General features: G+C 67.6%; 2 protein-coding genes and 1 non-coding gene across 5 annotated transcripts; all 3 read right to left on the bottom strand.

Annotated features, from left to right (window-relative positions):
• Positions 1-433: 433 nt before the first annotated feature.
• Positions 434-16,220, bottom strand: ELAPOR1 (endosome-lysosome associated apoptosis and autophagy regulator 1). 3 transcript variants are annotated; one of them, XM_064472045.1, is made up of 22 exons: positions 16,144-16,220; positions 9,698-9,818; positions 8,914-9,106; positions 7,969-8,116; positions 7,774-7,854; positions 7,424-7,529; positions 7,197-7,346; positions 6,896-6,984; positions 6,628-6,805; positions 6,392-6,520; positions 6,217-6,307; positions 6,014-6,119; positions 5,774-5,911; positions 5,429-5,683; positions 4,351-4,524; positions 2,973-3,153; positions 1,885-1,981; positions 1,693-1,794; positions 1,336-1,462; positions 1,065-1,243; positions 821-986; positions 434-671 (listed from the first exon to the last, which is right to left on the bottom strand). In XM_064472045.1, the coding sequence occupies exons 3-22, from the start codon at positions 9,072-9,074 to the stop codon at positions 603-605; spliced, it is 2,727 nt and encodes a 908-aa protein (XP_064328115.1). In that variant the 5' UTR covers positions 9,075-9,106; positions 9,698-9,818; positions 16,144-16,220; the 3' UTR covers positions 434-602. The 3 variants fall into 3 exon arrangements, with proteins under 3 accessions (XP_064328115.1, XP_064328114.1, XP_064328113.1); XM_064472044.1 differs by lacking the exon at positions 16,144-16,220 and adding an exon at positions 12,406-12,563; XM_064472043.1 differs by lacking the exons at positions 5,429-5,683; positions 16,144-16,220 and adding an exon at positions 12,406-12,578.
• Positions 16,025-16,265, bottom strand: LOC135316987 (small Cajal body-specific RNA 2). The gene has a single exon (XR_010376151.1). It is a non-coding gene; the product is annotated as a small Cajal body-specific RNA 2 (non-coding RNA).
• Positions 16,266-16,896: 631 nt separating this feature from the next.
• TMEM167B (transmembrane protein 167B) lies at positions 16,897-19,419 on the bottom strand. The gene is made up of 3 exons (XM_064471997.1): positions 19,296-19,419; positions 18,346-18,477; positions 16,897-17,496 (listed from the first exon to the last, which is right to left on the bottom strand). Exons 1-3 carry the CDS (start codon positions 19,303-19,305, stop codon positions 17,414-17,416), a joined length of 225 nt encoding a protein of 74 aa, XP_064328067.1. The 5' UTR covers positions 19,306-19,419; the 3' UTR covers positions 16,897-17,413.
• Between the last annotated feature and the right edge of the window lie 1,447 nt (positions 19,420-20,866).

Here is a 20,866-nt window from a genome sequence, read left to right as displayed (position 1 = left end):
ACACGGCATCGCATGGCATGGCCTGTCACGGCACAGCCTGGCATCGCATGGGCTGGCACGGCACTGCATGGCATGGCATCACGTGGTGTGGCCTCGCGTGGCACGGCACAGCCGCGGTCCACTGGCCACTCACCCCGACACCCTGAGCCTCAGCAGCACTGCCAGAGGCAGCCACGCCACGGCCGGAGCTCGCACACGCATGTGCACACCCACGTGAGCCCCTGACCCCCCATGTGCCCGCACACACACGCGTGTGCCCACGCAGCCCCACACCACGCCCCCACGCCTGCAACCCCACCCCGCTCGCCGGTGCCCCACACACGTGTGTACACGCGTGTGCTACCTCTGCACACACGTGTGACCTGCTTCGCCCCATCCCCACCCACACCCCCTCCCCAAGGGGTGCCGGTGGCGGGGGGACGCGGAGCCCACGTACAAACCCCACACCTGTATTTGGCATATTTCGGCGCTTGGCTGAGGGGGGGACATGGAGGGGTGGGGGACACACACGTACAAAAGCCGTAACGAAGCTCCGGTCCGAAGCAGGTCCCTAAGGCCACGTTGGGGGGTGGGGGGTGGGCGCGGTGCCCCCCCCCGCCCCGTCACAGCTCCATGGCGGTGCTGCTGGACGACGTCTTCAACGGGACGGAGTCGAAACCATCCGGCGTCCTCTGCGGCGAGCCCTGGTGTCAGTGAGCCCCCCTGCACCCCCCACCCCCGGTGTGGGGAAACCGAGGCACGGAGCAGCTGCAAACCACACCGCTGTGGCTTCCCCGGTGTCTGCTCTGGGGTTGTGCTCCCCACCACCTCCAGCCCTTACCTTGGACGTGAGGGACTTGATTTTGCCAAAAAGTGATTTCTTGGTGGTGAAAACCAGGTCATCCTCGGCGTCCTCCCCCTCCATGATAGCACAGCTATCCGGCGCTGGCAGCTCACTCTCCTTGGCCGCTGCGTTCATCACCAGCTTGGAATATTTATACTCCAGCCTGGGGACGGAGAGCGGGTGGCATCAACGCCCCCCGTGACACTGACCGTCCCCCCAAAATCCTGCTGGCATCGCTCACTTTTGGTTCTTCTTCCAGAAGTAGGCGGCGAGGGCGGCGAGCAGGACGGCGGCGCAGGTGCCGGCGGAGATCCCCACCTTCAACCAAAAATCCACGCTCCTGCAGGCCTTCACCTTCTGCGGCGGCAAACTCTGCCCGCCGCGGCACAGCCGGGGCTCCCGCCACACGTAGGTGGTTCTCTGCGGAGGGGAGGATACAGGGGGGGCTCAGCGGGGTGGGTGGCCCCCCCCAGCCCATCCCCGTGGTGTCACGCCTGGTGTCACGGTGGTACCTGGATGCCGCCGAGGCAGGCGCCGACGATGGGGCGATAGTGGCCGGCGGAGCAGCGGGGACAAGCCTCGCCCGTCACCCAGAGAAAGTGGAAGGTGCAGCCATCGCAGGTGCCCTCGGGGCATTTGCTGGGGGGGTGGGGATAAAAAAGAGAGGGGGGGCTCGGCCCCCGGTGACACCCAGGGTGGGGGGCACAGGGACGACAGGGTGCCCAAAGCAAAACACCCAAGGGATGCACCCCACGCCCTGCCAGCCCTAGGGGGGCAGGAGATGGGGGTGGCACACATTGGGGGGGTGAGGATGTGTGTGTGCCCCCCTCCCCAAAGCCACCCCGGTCCCCGGCACGGTCCCCACCTACCTGGGCACGGCCAGGGTGCCGGTGCCCGGGCGCAGCGGGTCGCAGCGCAGGCGGATGGCGGTGGCCCGGCCGCCGCTGCAGGGCTGCGTCACGTCATTGGACCTGCCGAGGGGGACACGGGGGGCTCAGGGTGGGGACAGCGGGGTGTCTGTCCTCCCCCTCCATGTCTGTGTCACCTCCCCGGTCACCCACCTGTAGAAGAAGACGATGTCGGGCAGGTCGGGGTGGCCGGGGGGGAAATGCTCGGGGGGGGACGCGATGCCGTCCAGCGTGGAGGCGGTGGTGACGCCTGCAGGGAGAGCAGGGTGACCCGGTGGCACTGGGGTGACCCGGTGTCACTGGGGTGAGCTGGCAGTACTGGGGTGACCCGGCAGCACTGGGGTGTCCCACCAGCATTGGGGTGACCCAGTGGCACTGGGGTGTCCTGGTGGCACCAGGGTGTCCCAGCAGCATTGGGGTGACCCAGTGGCACTGGGGTGTCCTGGCGGCACCAGGGTGACCCAGCAGCATTGGGGTGACCCAGCGGCACTGGGGTGTCCTGGTGGCACCAGGGTGACCCAGCAGCATTGGGGTGACCCAGCGGCACTGGGGTGTCCTGGCGACACCAGGGTGTCCCAGCAGCATTGGGGTGACCCAGTGGCACTGGGGTGTCCTGGTGGCACCAGGGTGACCCAGCAGCACCAGGGTGACCCAGCGGCACTGGGGTGTCCTGGCGGCACCAGGGTGTCCCAGCAGCATTGGGGTGACCCAGCGGCACTGGGGTGTCCTGGCGGCACCAGGGTGTCCCAGCAGCATTGGGGTGACCCAGCGGCACTGGGGTGTCCTGGCGGCACCAGGGTGACCCAGCAGCATTGGGGTGACCCAGCGGCACTGGGGTGTCCTGGCGGCACCAGGGTGTCCCAGCAGCATTGGGGTGACCCAGCGGCACTGGGGTGTCCTGGCGGCACCAGGGTGACCCAGCAGCATTGGGGTGACCCAGTGGCACTGGGGTGTCCTGGCGGCACCAGGGTGACCCAGCAGCATTGGGGTGACCCAGCGGCACTGGGGTGTCCTGGCGACACCAGGGTGTCCCAGCAGCATTGGGGTGACCCAGTGGCACTGGGGTGTCCTGGCGGCACCAGGGTGACCCAGCAGCACTGGGGTGACCCAGTGGCACTGGGGTGTCCTGGCGGCACCAGGGTGACCCAGCAGCACTCGGGTGAGCTGGTGGCACTGTCCCACGGGAGGGGATGGCAAGGGGGTGTCCTGGTGTCCTGGTGGCACCCCATGTCCCGGCTCACCCACGAGGCGGTCGGCCAGGCTGACGGGCTGCGAGGACACGGCCGTCTTGTAGCCCATGACGTCAGGGGGCACCAGGATGGACTGACAGACGTAGGAAGTCACCACCCGGGCAGGGTCCCCCTCGCCTGCCGGCAGCCGTGCGTCCGTCACGTTGTCCGTGCAAGAGGCCGCCTTCCTGCCCTGGCAGTGAGGAAGAGCGGGGTGACGCCAGGCGGCGAGGGCACACGCGTGTGTGCGCGAGCGTTTGTGAGACCGTGTAGCTGCGCGTGTGTGTTTGCGTGACTATGCACACGTGTGCGTGTGTGTTTGCATGACTGCATGTGCTTGCATACGGGCACATGTGTCTGCATGCACGCCTGTGTTTGCATGACTGCATGCATGGCATGCATTTGCATGACAGCACGTGTGTGCATGACCATGTGCATGCTTTTGCGTGACTGCAGGTGTGCATGTGTGTTTACACGAGCGTGCAAGTGTGCATGTTTCTATGACTGTGTGTAGTTGCATGTGTGTTTGCATGGCCGTGCATGTGTTTGCAGGACTATATGCATGCGTGCACGTATGACTGCATGCACACCTGTGTTTGCATAACTGTTGGCATGTGTTTGCATGATGGCATGTGTTTGCACGGCTATGTGCACGTGTTTGCACAACTGCAGTGGTGCATATGTGTTTATATGAGCGTGCAAGTGTGCGCGAGTGTTTGTGCGTGATTGCATGTGTGTTTGCATGAGTGCACGAGGTTTGCATGGCTGCGTGCGTGTGTTCATGTGTGTTTGCATGACAGTGCATGTATGACTGCATGCACACCTGTGTTTGCATAACTGTTGGCATGAGTTTGCATGGTTACATGCATGTGCATGACCATGTGCATATGTTTGCATGACTGCAGGTGTGCAGATGTGTCTACATGAGTGTGCAAGCGTGCACTTGTGTGACTGTGTGTAGTTGCATGTGTGTTTGCATGACTACGCCCATATGGTTGCACATATGACTGCATGTACACCTGTGCAAAAGTGTGTGCATGCATTTGCATGACCCTGCATGTTTCCATGACCATTTGCAGATCTTTTTGCATGACTGCACGGACACCCGCGTCTGCAGAACTCACGCACGCACCTGCGCGACTGCGCACGTGTTCGCATGCCTGCCCGCGCTTGCACGACTGCACGTCTGTGCGTGTTTGCACTACACCTGCGTGCCTACCTGCGTGTTTGCACCATACACGCAGGCGTGCACATGCTCCCACCGACACGTGCACCCGACGTGCCCATCCTCACGGCCCAGGGAAGGCCCTGACCCCGGCGCCGTGCCCGCGGGCAGCGCTGCGGGTGCTGCCTGCGCGGCGGGCAGCGCTGCCTCCCGCCCCGGCCTCACCTGGTTGCCGCAGAGGCTGATGTTGAAGTGGTGGAAGTACTTGAGGCCCTTGGCGGTGAAGCTGGGGCCGCTGGCGAAGGCCACGCCGGTGGCCAGCGCCGAGAAGTTGTAGTGCAGGATCCGGCCCGGCAGCGCCAGGGAGAAGCTGCAGTTGTTGTAGCAAAGGGAGCGGAGCTGGGGGGGGGCAGGAGGTGGCGGTCAGGGGCATCGTCACCCCGCCAGGGACAGGCTGTGTCACCCATCAGGGACAGCTGGGGTGCTGGGGTCATCCCCCTGGGGACAGTGGAGGGCTGGCATTGCTCGTCAGGGACAGCTTGGGGGGCAGCGTCACCCACCCAGGGGCAGATACTGTCACCCACCCTGTCACCCACCCGGGATGGCCGGGGGGGCTGGCATCACCCACCCGGGGCAGACACTGTCACCCACCCTGTCACCCACCCGGGATGGTCAGGGGGGGCTGGCATCACCCACCCGGGGCAGATACTGTCACCCACCCTGTCACCCACCCGGGATGGTCAGGGGGGGCTGGCGTCACCTCCCTGGGGACAGCCGGGGGGCTGGCATCACCCACCCGGGGCAGATACTGTCACCCACCCTGTCACCCACCCGGGATGGCCAGGGGGGGCTGGCGTCACCTCCCTGGGGACAGCCAGGGGGCTGGCATCACCCACCCGGGGCAGATACTGTCACCCACCCTGTCACCCACCCGGGATGGCCAGGAGGGGCTGGCGTCACCTCCCTGGGGACAGCTGGGGGGCTGGCATCACCCACCCGGGGCAGACACTGTCACCCACCCTGTCACCCACCCGGGATGGCTGGGGGGGCTGGCGTCACCTCCCTGGGGACAGCCGGGGGGCTGGCATCACCCACCCGGGGCAGACACTGTCACCCACTCAGGATGGCCGTTGGGGGCCGGTGTCACCCACCCACGACACCCTGGGGGGAGCGGGGGGTGGCTGGTGTCACCCCTCTGGGTCCCACAGCATCACCCACTGGGGACGGCCGGGGGCAAGTGGCATTGCCCGTGGGGACAGCACCCCACCACGCGGCTGACCCCCACCCCCACGGGGACGGGCACCTGGTTGCTGCGGGTGCCGGGCCCGCAGGGGTGGCAGGCGGGGATCCCGTCGGAGGGGTGGCCCCGCAGGTAGGTGCCGGGCGGGCAGGGCCGGCAGGTGCCCGAGCCGCGGTCCACGGCACTGCCGGGGGGACACGGGGCGCAGGAGCCGGCCAGCTCGGGGGCGCAGCGCCGGCAGGAGGATGCCACCCCTCCCAGCACGTTGGTGACGTTGATGGAGTAGAGCTTGGCCACGTCGCTGGTGTACCGCCGGCCCTGGCACCGAGAGCACCCGTCACCCTCGCCCATCCGCGCCCGCCAGCACCCACCGCCCCACCCCGGGGGGGTCACGCCCCCACCCCTCACCGCCTCGTGGTAGGGGGTGCGCTGGAAAGCCCAAGTGAAGCTCATGGTGGCATTTTTCTCCACGACGTAGGTGTAGGATTGCTTCCCCTTGGAGCCCGTCCACGTCTCCACCGGCGTGTTGGTGCGGGAGTTGATGCCCTGTGGGGACATGGGGATGGTGGGATGCCCTCAAAATGGGTGCCCCCCCGCCCAAACCTGGTGTTTTCCCTCCTCCAACCACCCCCACGTCCCCCTGCTCACCACCATGAAGTAGAGCTCGCAGCCGACGCTGCAGACCGTCTCAAAGACGAAGGTGATCCTGGCCACCTCCTTGCTCTCCGCGTCCTCCAGCACCGGGCTCGGGGGGCTGGGGACGGCGCGGGGACAGCATGAGGACGCTGCCGGGCCCTCCCCCACATTCCCCTGCCTCCCTGGGGACACCCCGGTGCTCGTCCCCACCCCACCTGAAGCCGGGGACCACCAGCGTGAGGATCATGAAGTCATTATCGGAGGCTCCCGCCGCCGTGTAGATGTAGTCCCCAGCCACCTCCCAGCCTGTGGGGACACGGCGGTGGCTCAGCGGGGTCCCCAGCTGCCCCCGCGGGAGGGGACGGCGAGGGGACAGCGTCGCAGCCCCACCTGCCATCCCCTTGTATTCGAAGTTGATGCCGCTGAGGACGGTGGTCTCCATGTTGGGGGGCAACACGTTCCACCACTTGTACTCCAACCCCAGCACCGGCTCGGTGCCCGCTGGGCAGCTGAGGCAGCCTGGGGACAGGAGGGGACAGCCCTGCACCGGGGTGGCACCCACGTACCCCTCGGCAGCTCCTGGTGCCCCGGTCACCTCTCGGGGACGACGACGGTGCCAGCCTTACCGGAGCCGTTGGAGTAGGTGCCGTAGGGACAGGGCTGGCAGGCGCTGCCGTTGCTCTTGGCGAAGCCGGGGTTGCAGGGGGGGCACTTGGTTTTCACCCCGGACGGGGGCAGCTGGGCCGCCTGGGGAAGCTCCTCGCTGCAGATTTTTGGCTCTGCCCACTTGAACATCAGCTGGGTCTGCCCGGGCGGGAGCGGGGGCCTGAGCTGGGCGATGGGGTGGGGGGGACACACAGGGTGCCAGCTCCCTGCCACCGCCCCCGGCCGTACCTCCCCGCGGGCGTCGCAGGCCGTGTGGGTGTAGAAGTAATCCTTGTCGGTGCAGGGCGGCCGCGGTTTGCAGGACGCCGAGCCGGGTTCTGTCGGCCACGGGGAGATGGCGGCTGAGCCAGCGCGGCGAGGGGACCTTACCGCCATCCCCACGGGATGCCCTGCCAGCCCCATGCCCGCGTCCTCACCCCACCAAGGGATGGCAGGTCCCCCCCCGGCCCCTCGCACCCCCTCTCCCTGCCCCAGGGGCATCCCCGCTCGGGCACAGCGGGGACGAGGGGACCCGGCCGCCACCTCTCACCGGCGTAGGTGGGGGGCTCGCAGGGCTGGCAGGCGGTGGCTCCTTTGCTGGAGAAGGTGTCGGCGGGGCAGAGCTGGCAGGCGGAGGAGCCGGCGGCGGGGGCATAGGTGCCGGGTTTGCAGGGGAAGCACTCGGAGGTATAAGCCACCCCTGGCAGCGGGAGGGTGCTCAGGGTGCGGGAGCCATCAGGGGGGCGGTGGGACCCCCCCCAGCCTGCACCCGCCTACCTGTGATACCGATGTTCCTCACCAGCACCGGCTTGGGGACCTTGGACCACACGGAGAAAGCCGTGGTCCGCCAGTACAGCACGTTGTTGCCGCGGCTCAGCTCCACCTGAAAAAGGGGTGGGGGGGTGCTGGGGGGGGTTGGGGGGAGCGGGGTCGGGTGGTCCCACTGCTGGGGAGGAGGTTGGCAGCCATGGGTGGGGGCTTGAGGCACTAACCCCTGCCTGCCATCACCCACCACCCCCTCTGCACCCTGATGGAGCACCTTCTACCCAGGGGAGGGACCCAGGACCCCGGGGGCTGTGCTGAGGGACACCCCCACCCCGTGTCACCTCCAGCCCCCCCCCACTCACGCTGTGTAACTCCCAGCCCTTCTCCGTCGTCCGCATCCAGCGCGACTCCTCCACCGTGGGCTGGCACTGGTCGTTCTGCACCTGCGGGGCCAACGTGAGGATGGGGACCCCTCCCGTGTCCCCAGGGACCCTCCCCATGTCCCCAGGGGATCCCCCACCCTCCAGCCCAGCACCCCTCCGGTCCCTGGCACCTACAAAGAACTCAAAGACGATGCTGCTGTCGGGGTAGATGTACTCGAAGGAGACGGTGCCCGACTGCTTGAGGTTGACGGCGTACATCAGGGTGGCCGTGCACTCATCCGTGTTGGAGGCCATATAGTCCCCCAGCGGCACCCACGTCGACCTGGGGCGGGTGGCACAGACTGTGGGCTCCGTCACACCGGTCCGAACCCTGCGGCAGCCGGGATGGGGACGGCGGGGACAGCTGTCACGGTCCCCAGGTGGATGGAGGCTTGGGGACAGCCCGGGGAACCCTGGGGACCGAGGATGGAGAGCTGGGCCCTGGGGACAGCCCAGGGGACACGTCACTTATCCCTGGGGAACCTTTCCGCCCCCAGCGCGTCCCCACCGCACTGGTGAGAGGCGGGTGGGCCGCGAGGAGGAGGAGGGGGGGATCCTGCCGCGCCAGAGCTGCGCCGGGGACGGCGGCTGAATAATTAAAGTGCTGCTGGAAGTAGGTTACATTTGCAAGTTGCATAAATGCTGCGGTGCGGGGCAGCTCGGCGGCTGGCGGGGCTTTGCGTGGCTGCTGGCGCCGGGCAAAGGGCCACGGTGGAAAATAAAGGCACTGGGTCATGCCGTAAAGGCGGGGGGACTCCCGTGGGTGCTCCCTTTCTGTGGGTGCCCGTGGGGTTGGGGTTCTGCCGCCGCAGGTGGGGATGATGCTGTGGCCAGGGTGTTCCTGCCTGCATTGCCTCCCAGGGAAGGGTGATGGAAGGAGCATGGGGCGTTGGGGAAACGGGGTGCTATTTATGCACAGAGGCATTGCAGCACCCATCCTGCTCCCTGCTGCACCGTGCACTGTGCCCGTCCCCGCTGCACCGCCGTGGCCGAATCCCTGAGCATCCTCCCAGGGTTAACGGGAAGAATCCTCCCGTTAACGGGAAGAGCTGTGCCGGTGGCAGCGGCGCAACGACTCACGCCGTGCAGTTCTCCACCACGTCGCCGAAGCCATCGTCGACCTCCAGGTTGGTGGCGACGTTGGCGAAGCCGTGGGGCACCTCGTCCCACTCGTCGAAGCGGACGCCGGTGCCCAGCGAGTAGGTGCCCTCCGCGCAGGGCTTGCACGCCTGCGCCTTCATGTCCAGGAACTCGCCTGCCTTGCAGGAAAAAGCTGCCCACGTGCAACGAGAGGGGGTCACGGCAGTTGTCCCCTACTCCCCCAGCGCTCCTTCGGCCTCGTCATCCTCAACTCCGCTTTTTGGAGCGCTCCTGGCTAGCGGAGGTGCCTGGCCGGCTTTGGGATTCCCCCACCCCGAGCATCCCCACACAACCCCATGGCAGCAAGGCGAACCCCCCCCCCGATTTATGGTTTTTGGCAACTCGTGGCGCTTCCCTGCCTGATTGCCAGCTCTTTAAAAAGCAGCAAGCGCCAGGCAGGATGCGACCCCCTGCCGAAGGGCGCCGCAGAGCCACGGCCCCTCCCAAGCCTTGGAGAAGGGGGGGGTTCCCATCCCGCTCATCGCATCCCGGCCTTCCCTGTGACGAGCTGCCAGCGCTGCGTGCCTATTGCTGCTGAGCAGACAGGTCCCGTCGCCACCTTTGAAGGCATCGTGCTGCAACGGAGCTGATGAAAAGCTGCGCTTCGTCTCGCCGCTCCTCTCCCCCCACCCCCCCCGCCATCGCCCTCGTTTCCCTGCCCTTCCCACACCCCAAGACCCCCCCATCCGCCCTCCCCCCCCCCCCCAAGTCCCCCCAGCCTTACAGCACTCGGTGCCCTTGACGGGGTCCGGCAGGCCGGTGCAGAGTCCCGGCGTGTGTGGCACGGCCACCCTCCACCGCGAGCCCGTGCTGTCGCACGCCGTGTACTCGTAGTGGTACTCAGACTGGAAAAGAAAACACACGGGCAGAGCTGCGGCCCCGAGACCCCCATGGTGCTCCCCCACCCTGAGGGGCTGCCCCCGCCACGTGTGCCCAGATGCTTCTTGCATTGGTATTTTTGTTTTAAACTGTTGCAATGTCCTGCAGCACCCAGACCCCTGCCTCACTCCCAGCCTGGGGGTGCTGGGGGCAGGGGGTGCTCGGGGTGGGGGGAGGCTCAGAGTGGGGTGATGCTGGGGTGCTGGGGCCCCATGGGGTGCTGGGAGCAGGAGGATGCTGGGGTGATGCTGAAGCTGGGGAGATGCTGAGGCCAGGGATGCCGAGGGTGGGGTTTCAGGTAGATGACTGGGACTTCCCCAGCCACCCCGTAAGGCAGCTGGCACTGCTGCCCCCACCCCGGGGTGGGGGGCTGAAACCCCGGCACCCCTGGATCGCTGGCAAGCCGACGGCACCGTCCCCGGCACGGCACCGTTTGCCTTGGCGTGGCCCGAGCGTGGCGGCACGCGTCGCTCGTTCAACAGGCTCCTCAGCACAACCCGATGCGCCGCCCTGGGGAGCCGCGGCGGTGGCGGGAGCTCCCCTCGGCCGCGCTGCCGGCTGGGTGCTGCCGCAGGGTGCGCCCGGGAGGGCTGGGGCGAGCGGGGCACCGTGACCCCCCCCGTGCCGCCGGCTGTCTCCAAGCCAGGCCCGGCTCAAGGCCGGCGAGGAGGTGACGCCGGGGGCAGGCGAAGCCCAGCCGGTGTGGTTCATCTCCCTGGTAGGGCGAAGGCCGGATTTGGTTGCTCCCTGGCTGATGCTGGCACGGTGGGGTACCGGGGCGGAGGTGAGGGAGCGACGCTGCAGCACCCCTGGGGTTTCAGAGCTGGGCGCCGCAGCTTCGTGCTGCCGGCAGACGCTGGAGCGTGGCAGGTTGGCAAGAAAACAACACTTTGAAGTTTCCCGTCAGCTGGAAACAGCAGCGATGGGGGGGGAAAGGGGGGATGGGGGGGAAAGGGGGAAAAGGGGGACGGGGGTGGTGGTGCAAAGCCTCTGCCTGCAGCACCCCCTGCCCGTGCGCAGGCAGCGCCGAGCCCCCCACAGCCCCGGGATGGGGACACAGAGGAGGGTTCCCACCCTATGACCAGGACAGGGACACCCATGGGGTCACCTGGGCTCTCAGCAGCCCCGAGCCCCCAACATCGCTCTCACTCCCAGGGGATTCCCTTGGAAAGAAGGTGGATTTTTTCCCCCTTTTCCCAAACTTCCCCCCCTCCAGCACTGAGCTGAGTGGCCACGATGAGCGATATTGATCGCTCCCCTTCATAAAGGTTGCAAATTTAAAAAAAAAACCACAACTAAATAAATTGACCTAGTTCAGCCCTGGCACAGCTCTGCCACAGGAGGGGGGACCCCTGGCCACCACCCCCCCCCTGCCCCAGCCAGGGGAGCGAGAGGGTCTGTCCCCAGTGGTGGGGGGGGACAGGGGACATAACCCCTGCGGGAGTGATCCCTCCTGGGGACGGGCGCCAGCCGCAGTCTATTGTTTCCAGCTCCGGGCCGTGGAACACACAGACACGCACAAAATTGGATCACGGCACAAAAAAATTACTGGCCCAGATGAAAAGCGGCCGCAGGTCAGGGAGAGCTGGGGGGAGCGGGGGTGGGGTGAGGGGAGGAGGGGTGCAGGTGAGGACCCCACGGAGGGTGAGCACAGATCCCTGGGGAGGGAAATTTGGAGGAAATTTGGCAGCTGGAGGGGGGATCGCCCCGGCACTGCTGTCCTCGAGGTGGCCGGGTCGTGGCGAGCTGCGAAGCCCCCCTGGTTTCTCCTCGCGGGACACTTTGTCCCCACTTTGGGCCACCACGTGCGGGGCTGGGACCGGCACGTGGCCGATGGGGACATGTGTGTGTGTCCCTGCTGTTGTCACCACCCCCAGCAGCCCTCGTGTGGGGTTTGGGGACATCCCAACCGGGCGGGGGGGTTTGGGGACATCCCAACCCAGGGGTTTTGGGGACATCCCAACCGGCGGGGGGGGGGCTTGGGGACATCGCAACGTCTACCCAGGGTCAGCACCAGGCCACGGAGACCAGTCTGGGAACACAGCTGTGGGGCTGGAGGTTGCCCCAGGGAGGGGGGAAAGGGGTGTCCCCGAGGGGACCCCCAGTAGCAAAGCCACCTCCCCAGGCCCTATAGGGGACCCCACGTAGGCCCCCCCCCCCCTGCTTTACAGCCAGCACAGCCCAGTCCATATGTTCCCTATAGGTGATGGATCCCATAGGATCCCTCCTCCAGGTACAACTGGGAGACCCCGCGGACTGGATGATCCCCTGGGTCCGCCCCCCCGCCCCAGTCCCCCAGGGGACCATCCAGCCCCCCCCCCCCCGCTATAGGGGACACCCCCCCTACTAGGACCAGCCCCATCCCCGGTGCAACGGGGACCACCCCGCATCCCCATCCCGGTCCTCCCCATTCCACAGGGATCAGCCCCGGCTCCGCATCCCCCGTGCTACGGGGATCGGTTTCATCAACCGGGGGCGGGGTGGGGGGGGTTACCGGTGTGTGTCCGTCCCTGTCCGCCCCCCCCCCCCCCGCCCCATTCCCGGTGCCGGTACCTCCTTGCAGACGTGCAGCCGTTCCCCGGTGCGGCCCGGTGTGACGGTGACGATCGCTAAGCAAAGCACCGGTAGCACCCACCGGGCCCCGGTGCCGGTACCGGCCATGGCGCAGCGGCGGCAGCGATCGGTCCCCGAGCGGGCACCGGCCCCGCGGCCCCGCCCCCCGCCAACGGCCCGGCCCCGCGCGCGCACCTGCCGCCACCTGCCCCCGCCCCCGGGAACGGCGCCCCCGGAACAACGCCGGGCATCACCCGCCCCCCACCCCCCGCAACGGGAACGGCACCGGGAACGGCGCTGGGAATCACCCCCGGCAACGGCCCCTCCCCCCCCAAGCGGGGCGGGGGGGGGCCACGGATCCCCTCCCCCCCCGCCCCCACGGGGGAGTGTGTGTCCCCCCCGCGGGGGTGGGGCAGCCCCGGCAGCGAGTCGGTGCACCGGGCCCAGAGAGTGCTGGGATGGGGGCATAGGGGACACTGGGGACACGGGGGACACAGGGACAGGTGGACACGGAGGACACGGGGACACAGAGGGAACACGGGTCAAAGGGACTGGGGACACAGGGGATGTGCAGGACACAGTGGACATGTGGGGCACGGGCACAAAGACACGGGGATGACACAGGGGACATGGGGACACAGTGGGCACACAGGTGACACAGGGACAGGGGACATTGGGGACACGGGGACAGGGACACGGGGGACATGGGGGGTATATGGGACATAGGACAGGGAGGACAGGGACACAGGGGATACAGGGGGACAGGGACACAAGGGACATGGGGGACACAGGGGACGTAGGGAATATAGGGGACACAGGGGACATGGGGGTCACGACTTTGTCCCTGGTGGCATGGGGACGCTGGTGTGCACCATGGGGACGGGACACTGGGGACACAGGGACGCCAGCACGTACCATGGGGACGGGGGACACGGCCATGGCGTGGGGACACGGCTGTCCCCATGGCGGACACAGCTGCATACCATGGGGACACACCTGGGGATCTGGCGGCGTGGGGGGACCCTGCTGAGCCCGTGTCCCCCCTCCAGAGCGTCCCCACAGTGCTGCCACCGACAGCGGCCACTCCTGTGGCAGCACCGGTGCTGTGGCCGCCGTCCCTTTGTCACCTCAAGCTGCTGATAAAGCACCGAGTCGGGGTGTCACCCACGGGTGGCCCTGCAGGGGACACGGTGTGAACAGCCTGGGCACCCACAGCCCTTGCACAGGGCTCGCCCGCTTGCACGGCCCCGCGTGACACTGGGCCGGCGTCGCCCCGTGCCAAGCTCACACCTGCGGCACGGAGCTGGCGTGGCCTTGGGCGCAGCTGCCACACTGCACGGAGCCTGCGGGGCCTGGAGCGCAGCCCTCGTGCGCTGCGGGGCTCGCACAGCCCCGTGCAAAGCTCACACGCGTTGCACGGAGCTTGCAGAGCCTTGTGTGCTGCCCTTGCACGCCACACGGCTTGCACGGCTCCGCACGAAGCTCACACGCGTTGCACGGAGCTTGCAGAGCCTTGTGTGCTGCCCTTGCACGCCGCACGGCTTGCACGGCTCCGCACGAAGCTCACACGCGTTGCACGGAGCTTGCAGAGCCTTGTGTGCTGCCCTTGCACGCCGCACGAAGCTCACACGCATTGCACGGAGCTTGCAGAGCCTTGTGTGCTGCCCTTGCACGCCACACGGCTTGCACGGCTCCGCACGAAGCTCACACGCATTGCACGGAGCTTGCAGAGCCTTGTGTGCTGCCCTTGCACGCCGCACGGCTCCGCACGAAGCTCACACGCGTTGCACGGAGCTTGCAGAGCCTTGTGTGCTGCCCTTGCACGCCACAGGGCTTGCACGGCTCCGCACGAAGCTCACACGCGTTGCACGGAGCTTGCAGAGCCTTGTGTGCTGCCCTTGCACGCCGCACGGCTTGCACGGCTCCGCACGAAGCTCACACGCGTTGCACGGAGCTTGCAGAGCCTTGTGTGCTGCCCTTGCACGCCGCACGGCTTGCACGGCTCCGCACGAAGCTCACACGCGTTGCACGGAGCTTGCAGAGCCTTGTGTGCTGCCCTTGCACGCCACACGGCTTGCACAGCTCCGCACGAAGCTCACACGCGTTGCACGGAGCTTGCAGAGCCTTGTGTGCTGCCCTTGCACGCCACACGGCTTGCACAGCTCCGCACGAAGCTCACACGCGTTGCACGGAGCTTGCAGAGCCTTGTGTGCTGCCCTTGCACGCCGCACGGCTTGCACAGCTCCGCACGAAGCTCACACGCGTTGCACGGAGCTTGCAGAGCCTTGTGTGCTGCCCTTGCACGCCACACGGCTTGCACGGCTCCGCACGAAGCTCACACGCGTTGCACGGAGCTTGCAGAGCCTTGTGTGCTGCCCTTGCACGCCGCACGACGCTCACACGCATTGCACGGAGCTTGCAGAGCTTTGTGTGCTGCCCTTGCACGCCACACGGCTTGCACGGCTCCGCACGAAGCTCACACGCGTTGCACGGAGCTTGCAGAGCCTTGTGTGCTGCCCTTGCACGCCACACGGCTTGCACGGCTCCACACGAAGCTCACATGGAACTTACAGAGCCTGGCACGCGGCTCTTGCACACTGCAGGGCTGGGGGAGCCACGTGCCCAGCTCACACATGTTGCACAGAGCTGGTGGGGCCCCGTGCCCAGCTCACACATTGCACACAGCTTGCAGAACCTTGTGCGCAGCCCTTGCACGCCGCAGTGCTCAGGGAAGCCCTGTGCGAGGCTCATGTGTTGCACTGTGCTCATAGGGCCTTGCACACTCCAGGTCTGGCACAGTGCTGTGCAAATCTCTGACACGCACAGAGTTTGCACGGCCTTGTGCAAAGCTCACGTGCACTCCACGGGGCCTGCAAGGCCGTGTGCACAGCCCTTGCACGCTGCGTGGCTGGGGGAGGACCGTGCCCAGCTCATACCCCTTACGGGGAGCAAGCAGAGCCTTGTGCAAAGCCCTTGTGTGCTGCAGGGCTCAGATGGCCCCGTGCAAAGCTCACGTGTGTCACAGAGCTCCTGCAGCCTTGTACGCATCCCTTGCACGCCACTGGGCTCGCGCAGCTACGCATGAAGCTCATGTGTTGCACGAAGCTTGCACGTTGCATGGGTGGGAGAGCCCCATGTCCAGCTCACACGCATGGCACGGAGCCAGCGAGGCCCGGTGAGGGGGCTCCCACCCATGTCACAGAGCTTGCAAAGCCTTGTGCAAAGCCCTTGCACAACCCCGTGTAAAGCCCGCACGGAGCTTACGGAGCCTGGTGCACAGCCCTGGTGCACCACGGGGCTGGCGGAGCCCCCGTGCGAGGCCTCCACACCTCACCCGGAGCTTGCACACCCTCGTGCAAAGCCCTTGTGTGCCGCAGGGCTCAGACTGCCCTGTGCAAAGCTCACGCGTGTCGCACAGAGCTTACACGGCCTTACGCAAATTCCTCGCACGCCCCAAGGGCTGGCGGGGCCCGGTGCGGGGCCGCCACCCGCGGTACAGCGCTCCGCAGCCCCGGGCCGGGGGTTTGGGGCGGGGGGGGGTTTGGGGCGGGGTGCCGGCCCCGTGCGCCCCCCCCCCCACCGCTCCCCCCCCCCCCCCCCCCCAGGCGGGGCGCGGCGGCGGGTCAGAATCGCAGGGCGCTCAGCGGCCGCGGCCTCGCCTATCTGATCGACTCATCCCGCCCGCCGCCGGCCGCCGCACAGCGCCCGCGGGCTTCGCGGCGCCGCTGCTCTTCTCACCTCGGCCGGGCCCGGCCTGGCCGATCGAATAAGATCAACGTGTAGAGGGAGGGGGGGGGCTGGCGCACGGCTCACGCACACCTCACGCACACCTCACGCACACCTCACGCACCCCCTGCACACACGCACTCGCCCCCCGCGCCCGCCGCCGCTCCCCGCCCGCCCAGCGCCCGCCCACCCGCGCCGCCATTTTATAGCGCAGCCGCGCGGGGCACGACGGGATGAAGCCACGCCTCCCCACAGCGCGCCCCCTGGCGGCGGGAGGACCCGCGGCCGCACCCCCACCCGCCCTGCCCGGCCCGGGGTGCGCGTACACGGGAGCACGCCCAGCGTCCCACGGGTGGGCCCCACCGCACCCCTCGGACACGCACCGGCACCCCCCCACCCCGGGAATGCGTGTGCGTGGCTCCGCACAGCTCTCCCCTGCGGGGGCAGGCGGTGTGCACGCCTTGCACACTCAACCCGAACGCCCGGGTGGGCACGGCCCCCGTGACACCACCCCCCACCAGGAGTGGCTGAATCACTCTCAGCCCACGGGACCCCCATCCCACAGGAGCCGGCCCCACAGCACGCCCCCACCCCACAGGAGCCGGCCCCAGAGGACCCCCACACAAGCCAGCCCCACAGCAGCTCCTCACCCCATGGGGCCCCCCCACCTCACAGGAGCCAGCCCCACAGGACCCCTCCACCCCCCAGGAGCCAGCCCCACAGCAGCCCCTCACCCCACAGGCCCCCCCAGGAATGAGCTGTTGCTGCTTGCAGGGGAACCCCCACTTTATTTGCACATCCTGGTCCCGCGTTTACAAAACTGGGGGGTTACAAACCCCACAGCTACAGGGGTGAGACCCCTGCCGAGGGAGCCCATGTGCTCCCAGGGGGAGTGGGGAACCCTGACTGGTGAGGAGGGGCCCTGTCGGCCCCCCCAAGTCCCCACAGCAGGAAGTCACACCATCCCCACAAGCTGCCCAGAGCCGCGGATCTGCCAGGACATGGCATTTGGCGTCGGGAGAAGGCTCTCACAGGGCACGGCCGCGTCTCCCCTCTCACCGGGGATTGGCACCCCGAGCCCCGGGCTCCACTGCACCCCCTTCCAAGGCGTCCCGTGGCGCCCATCATCGCCCGGCCCCACTGAAGACGAGGTGGGTTTCAACGGGGTGCTGGGCCATGGCAGCTCCCTGGGGTAGGGAGTTACCCCTGGCACTGGGGTAACTGGAGCGGTACTGGGATCTCTGGTCGTCGTCGGTGCTGTTGCCGGTGGGTCCCTACGGGGTCACTTCACCACCAGAACATAGAAAGCCATGAGGACACAGGAGACAGCGACAGCCACGTGCAGCCGGGTGCCTATGACAGCCGCTGCAGGGTCGGAGCAGAGCGGGGTGAGCCGGAGTGGGCATAGAATCATGAAGGTTGGAAAAGACCTCTGGGATCATCACGTCCCACCACCAACCCAACACCCCCAGGCCTCCTAAACCATGTCCCCAAGGGCCACATCTGCACGGTATTTGAACCCCCCCAGGGACGGTGACTCCCCCACCTCTCTGGGCAGCCTGTGCCAGGGCCTGACCGCTCTGGCACTAAAGACATTTTCCCAATATCCAACCTAAACCTCCCCTGACGCAGCCTGAGGCCGTTCCCTCTCGTCCTGTCACTGGTGACCTGGGAGCAGAGACCGACCCCCCCCTCACTCCAGCCCCTCTCAGGCAGCTGCAGAGAGCGAGAAGGGCTCCCCTCAGCCCCCTCTTCTCCAGGCTAAACCCCACCAGCTCCCCCAGCCGCCCCCCAGCACACTTGTGCTCCAGACCCTGCCCCAGCCCCGCTGCCCTTCTCTGGACACGCTCCAGCCCCTCAAGGCCCTTCTTGTCCCGAGGGGCCCAAACCTGAGCCCAGCATTCGAGGTGGGGCCTCCCCAGGGCCGAGCACAGGGGCCCCATCCCTGCCCGGCCCCTGCTGGCCACACCAGTGCTGACACAAGCCCGGGGGCTGGTGGCCTCCTTGGCCACCCGGGCACTGCTGGCTCATGCCCAGCCGGCTGTCAGCCAGCACCCCCAGGGCCTTCTCCGCCGGGCACTTCCCAGCCCCTCTGCCCCAGGCCTGCAGCGTTGCCTGGGGTCGGTGTGACTCAGACACCCATATCCCCACCTGGACCCCTGTGTCCCCACCCCAGACCCCCACATCCCTGCCCCAGAGCCCCACTGGTCTCACCCTTGTAGAAGACGCCCCACACACCGCGCTTCTCAGAGAGCAGCCAGGCCTTGAGGCGCGGCACCTTCTGCAGGTAGGCGCAGGTGCACACCAGGAGCAGCCCAAACACCAGCAGCCCGTCCAGCGAGTACACTGCGGGGAGCCTCAGTGGGGCCAGGCCGCGGGCACCATGGGGCACCCCGGCCTCCCACCTTCAGCCCCCCCAGAAGGACCCTGGCCACACAGCTTCCCCCCCAGGGGGAACCAAGGCCCCCCAGTTTCAGCCCTGCAAAAGACCCAGACTTCCCAGCTCCTCCTCCCCCAAAGGGGAACACCCTGCCCTCCAAGTCCCCCCCAAACGGACCCCAGCCTTCAAGCCCCCCCCTTCAAAGCGACACAGACCTCCCAGCTACCCCCCCAAGGAGGACACCCTGAGCTCCCCCACCCAGGACTCTGGCCTCCCAGATCCCCCCCTCCATGGTGGGATTTCGGTCCCCCAGCTCCCCCCCACTCCAAGGGGTACATCCCAGCCTCCGAGCCCCCCCTGCCCATAGACCTCAGCCCCCCAGCTCCCCCCTCAAGGGGACACCCCAGCCTCCGAGCCCTCCCCTCAAAGGGACCCCGGCCACCCAGATCGCCCCCACCCGTCTGGGGCACCCCAGCCTCCGAGCCTCACCCCCCCTCAAACGGGACCCCGGCTCCCCAGCTACCCCCCCGCCAAAAGAGGGACACCCCAGCCTTCAAGCCCGCCTCTCAAAAGGACCCTGGACCCCCAGCTCCCCCGCCCAAGGGGGACTCTCAGAGCGCCCCCCGCCCAGGACCCCAGCTCCCTCAAAGGGGACACTCCTGCCTCCGAGCCTTCCCTCAAAGGGACCCCGGCCCCACCAAAGACCTCTCAGGCCCCCCCACCCCCGCGACCCGGCGTCTGAGTGCCCAGTGACCCCCGCCCCGGAGGCCCCGCCGCCCCTCACCGTTGGTCATGGCGGCAGCGGGACCCCCGCGGCGGCGGGCCCGGCGGCGCTGCGCATGCGCGGAATCCCCCCCCCCCCGGGGCCAACGCGACAGCGGAACCCGCAGGCGAGGCCAGTCGCCCGCCGATGACGCGAGGGGCGGCCTGCGGGAGCAGACGTCCTCAATCGAGCGCCTATTGAGGGCGGGGGGAGCAACTCCAGTATCGCGCAGTACTCGCCCCAAGAGCCCGAGTGCACCCGGGCCCCGCCCCTGTGCGACCGCTCCTCCAGTGACCACCCAGTCCTCCCAGGAACCCCCCAGTGTATCCAGTCCCCATCCTGGCCCCCGGTGACCCCCAGGTTCCCCGGTAATTCCCAGTCTCCCATAGCTCCCGCCCCCTAAAGCACCCAGTCCCCATCTCAGTTCTTCCAGTAACCACCAGTCCCCCCAGTAACTCAGGGTCCCCACATAATCCCCACTGCCCCCAGTATCCAAGTCCCTCCAGTAACCCCCAGTCCCCCAGTAACTCCATGTGCCTCCCAGTCCCATCTCAGTCCCCCTCTCAGGCTCCCCCATAAGCCCTGCCTCCCAAATGATCCCCAGTGCACCCAATAACACCCAGCGCCCCCCAATCCCCAGTGCCCCCAGTCCCCAACCCAGTTTCCCCAGTAACCCCCAGGCCCCCCCCAAAACCCCCATAACACAGCAGCACCCGTGACCCCAGTGGGACCAGTGCCCCCAGCACACCCAGTGTCCCCAGTGGGACCAGTGTCCCCAGCAGATCCCAGTGCTCTCAGCATACCCAGTGCCCTCAGTGGGACCAGTGTCCCCAAAAGACCCCAGTGTCCCCACTGGGACCAGTGCCCCCAGCAGACCCCAGTCTCCCCAGCAGACCCCAGTGCCCCCAGTGGGACCGGTGTCCCCAGCAGCAGCAGCAGGCACAGTGCCACCAGTCCAGCGCAGGACACGTGTCACTGTCCCCTCAGCCCCATCAGGGCTAATCCTGGGGCTTAATGGCTCTTGCTGACAGGATCGGGGCCACCGTCACCATCACCATCACCGTCACCAGCGGAGCACACGGGGCGATTACCCAGGCTCGGTGGAGCCGGTACCCAGCCCGTGTCCCTGCGCCCCCGGCCCCATGGGGCGTTGGGACAAGGACCACCAACACTGGGGACACAGGGCTGTCGCAGAGCAAGAAGGTGAGTGGTGGCAGCTGGCTGGGATGGCTGGGGGACAGGGACACCCCCGTGCCCTGGGCTGGGCCCCCCACCTCCCGTGCTGGGGGTGGCAGGGGACAACAGTGGCCACCCCAAGACCCGTCCCCAGGTGCCAGGTTGATGCCCCAGAGCCAAATGGCTGGCATTCAGCCTAGGGACCCCTCATCATCCTTAGATTCCAGAGTTAACACGGACAATTTCTATTCTCTCTCCCTCCCTTGCACCATCCACCACAGCCAGCCCTGAGCTCCCGGGGCAGGGGGGAGAGGGTCACATCGGGGGGCAACACTGTCCCTGTGGGTGACATCCACAGATGGACAGAGGATGTCCAGCCCCACAGAACCCACAGCTGTGCCCCCTCTGTGCTGGGG

This window comes from Phalacrocorax carbo, chromosome 23 (genome assembly GCF_963921805.1).
Source record: "Phalacrocorax carbo chromosome 23, bPhaCar2.1, whole genome shotgun sequence".
Taxonomy (NCBI): Eukaryota; Metazoa; Chordata; class Aves; order Suliformes; family Phalacrocoracidae; genus Phalacrocorax; species Phalacrocorax carbo.
This window is presented reverse-complemented; position numbering and strand designations above follow the sequence as displayed.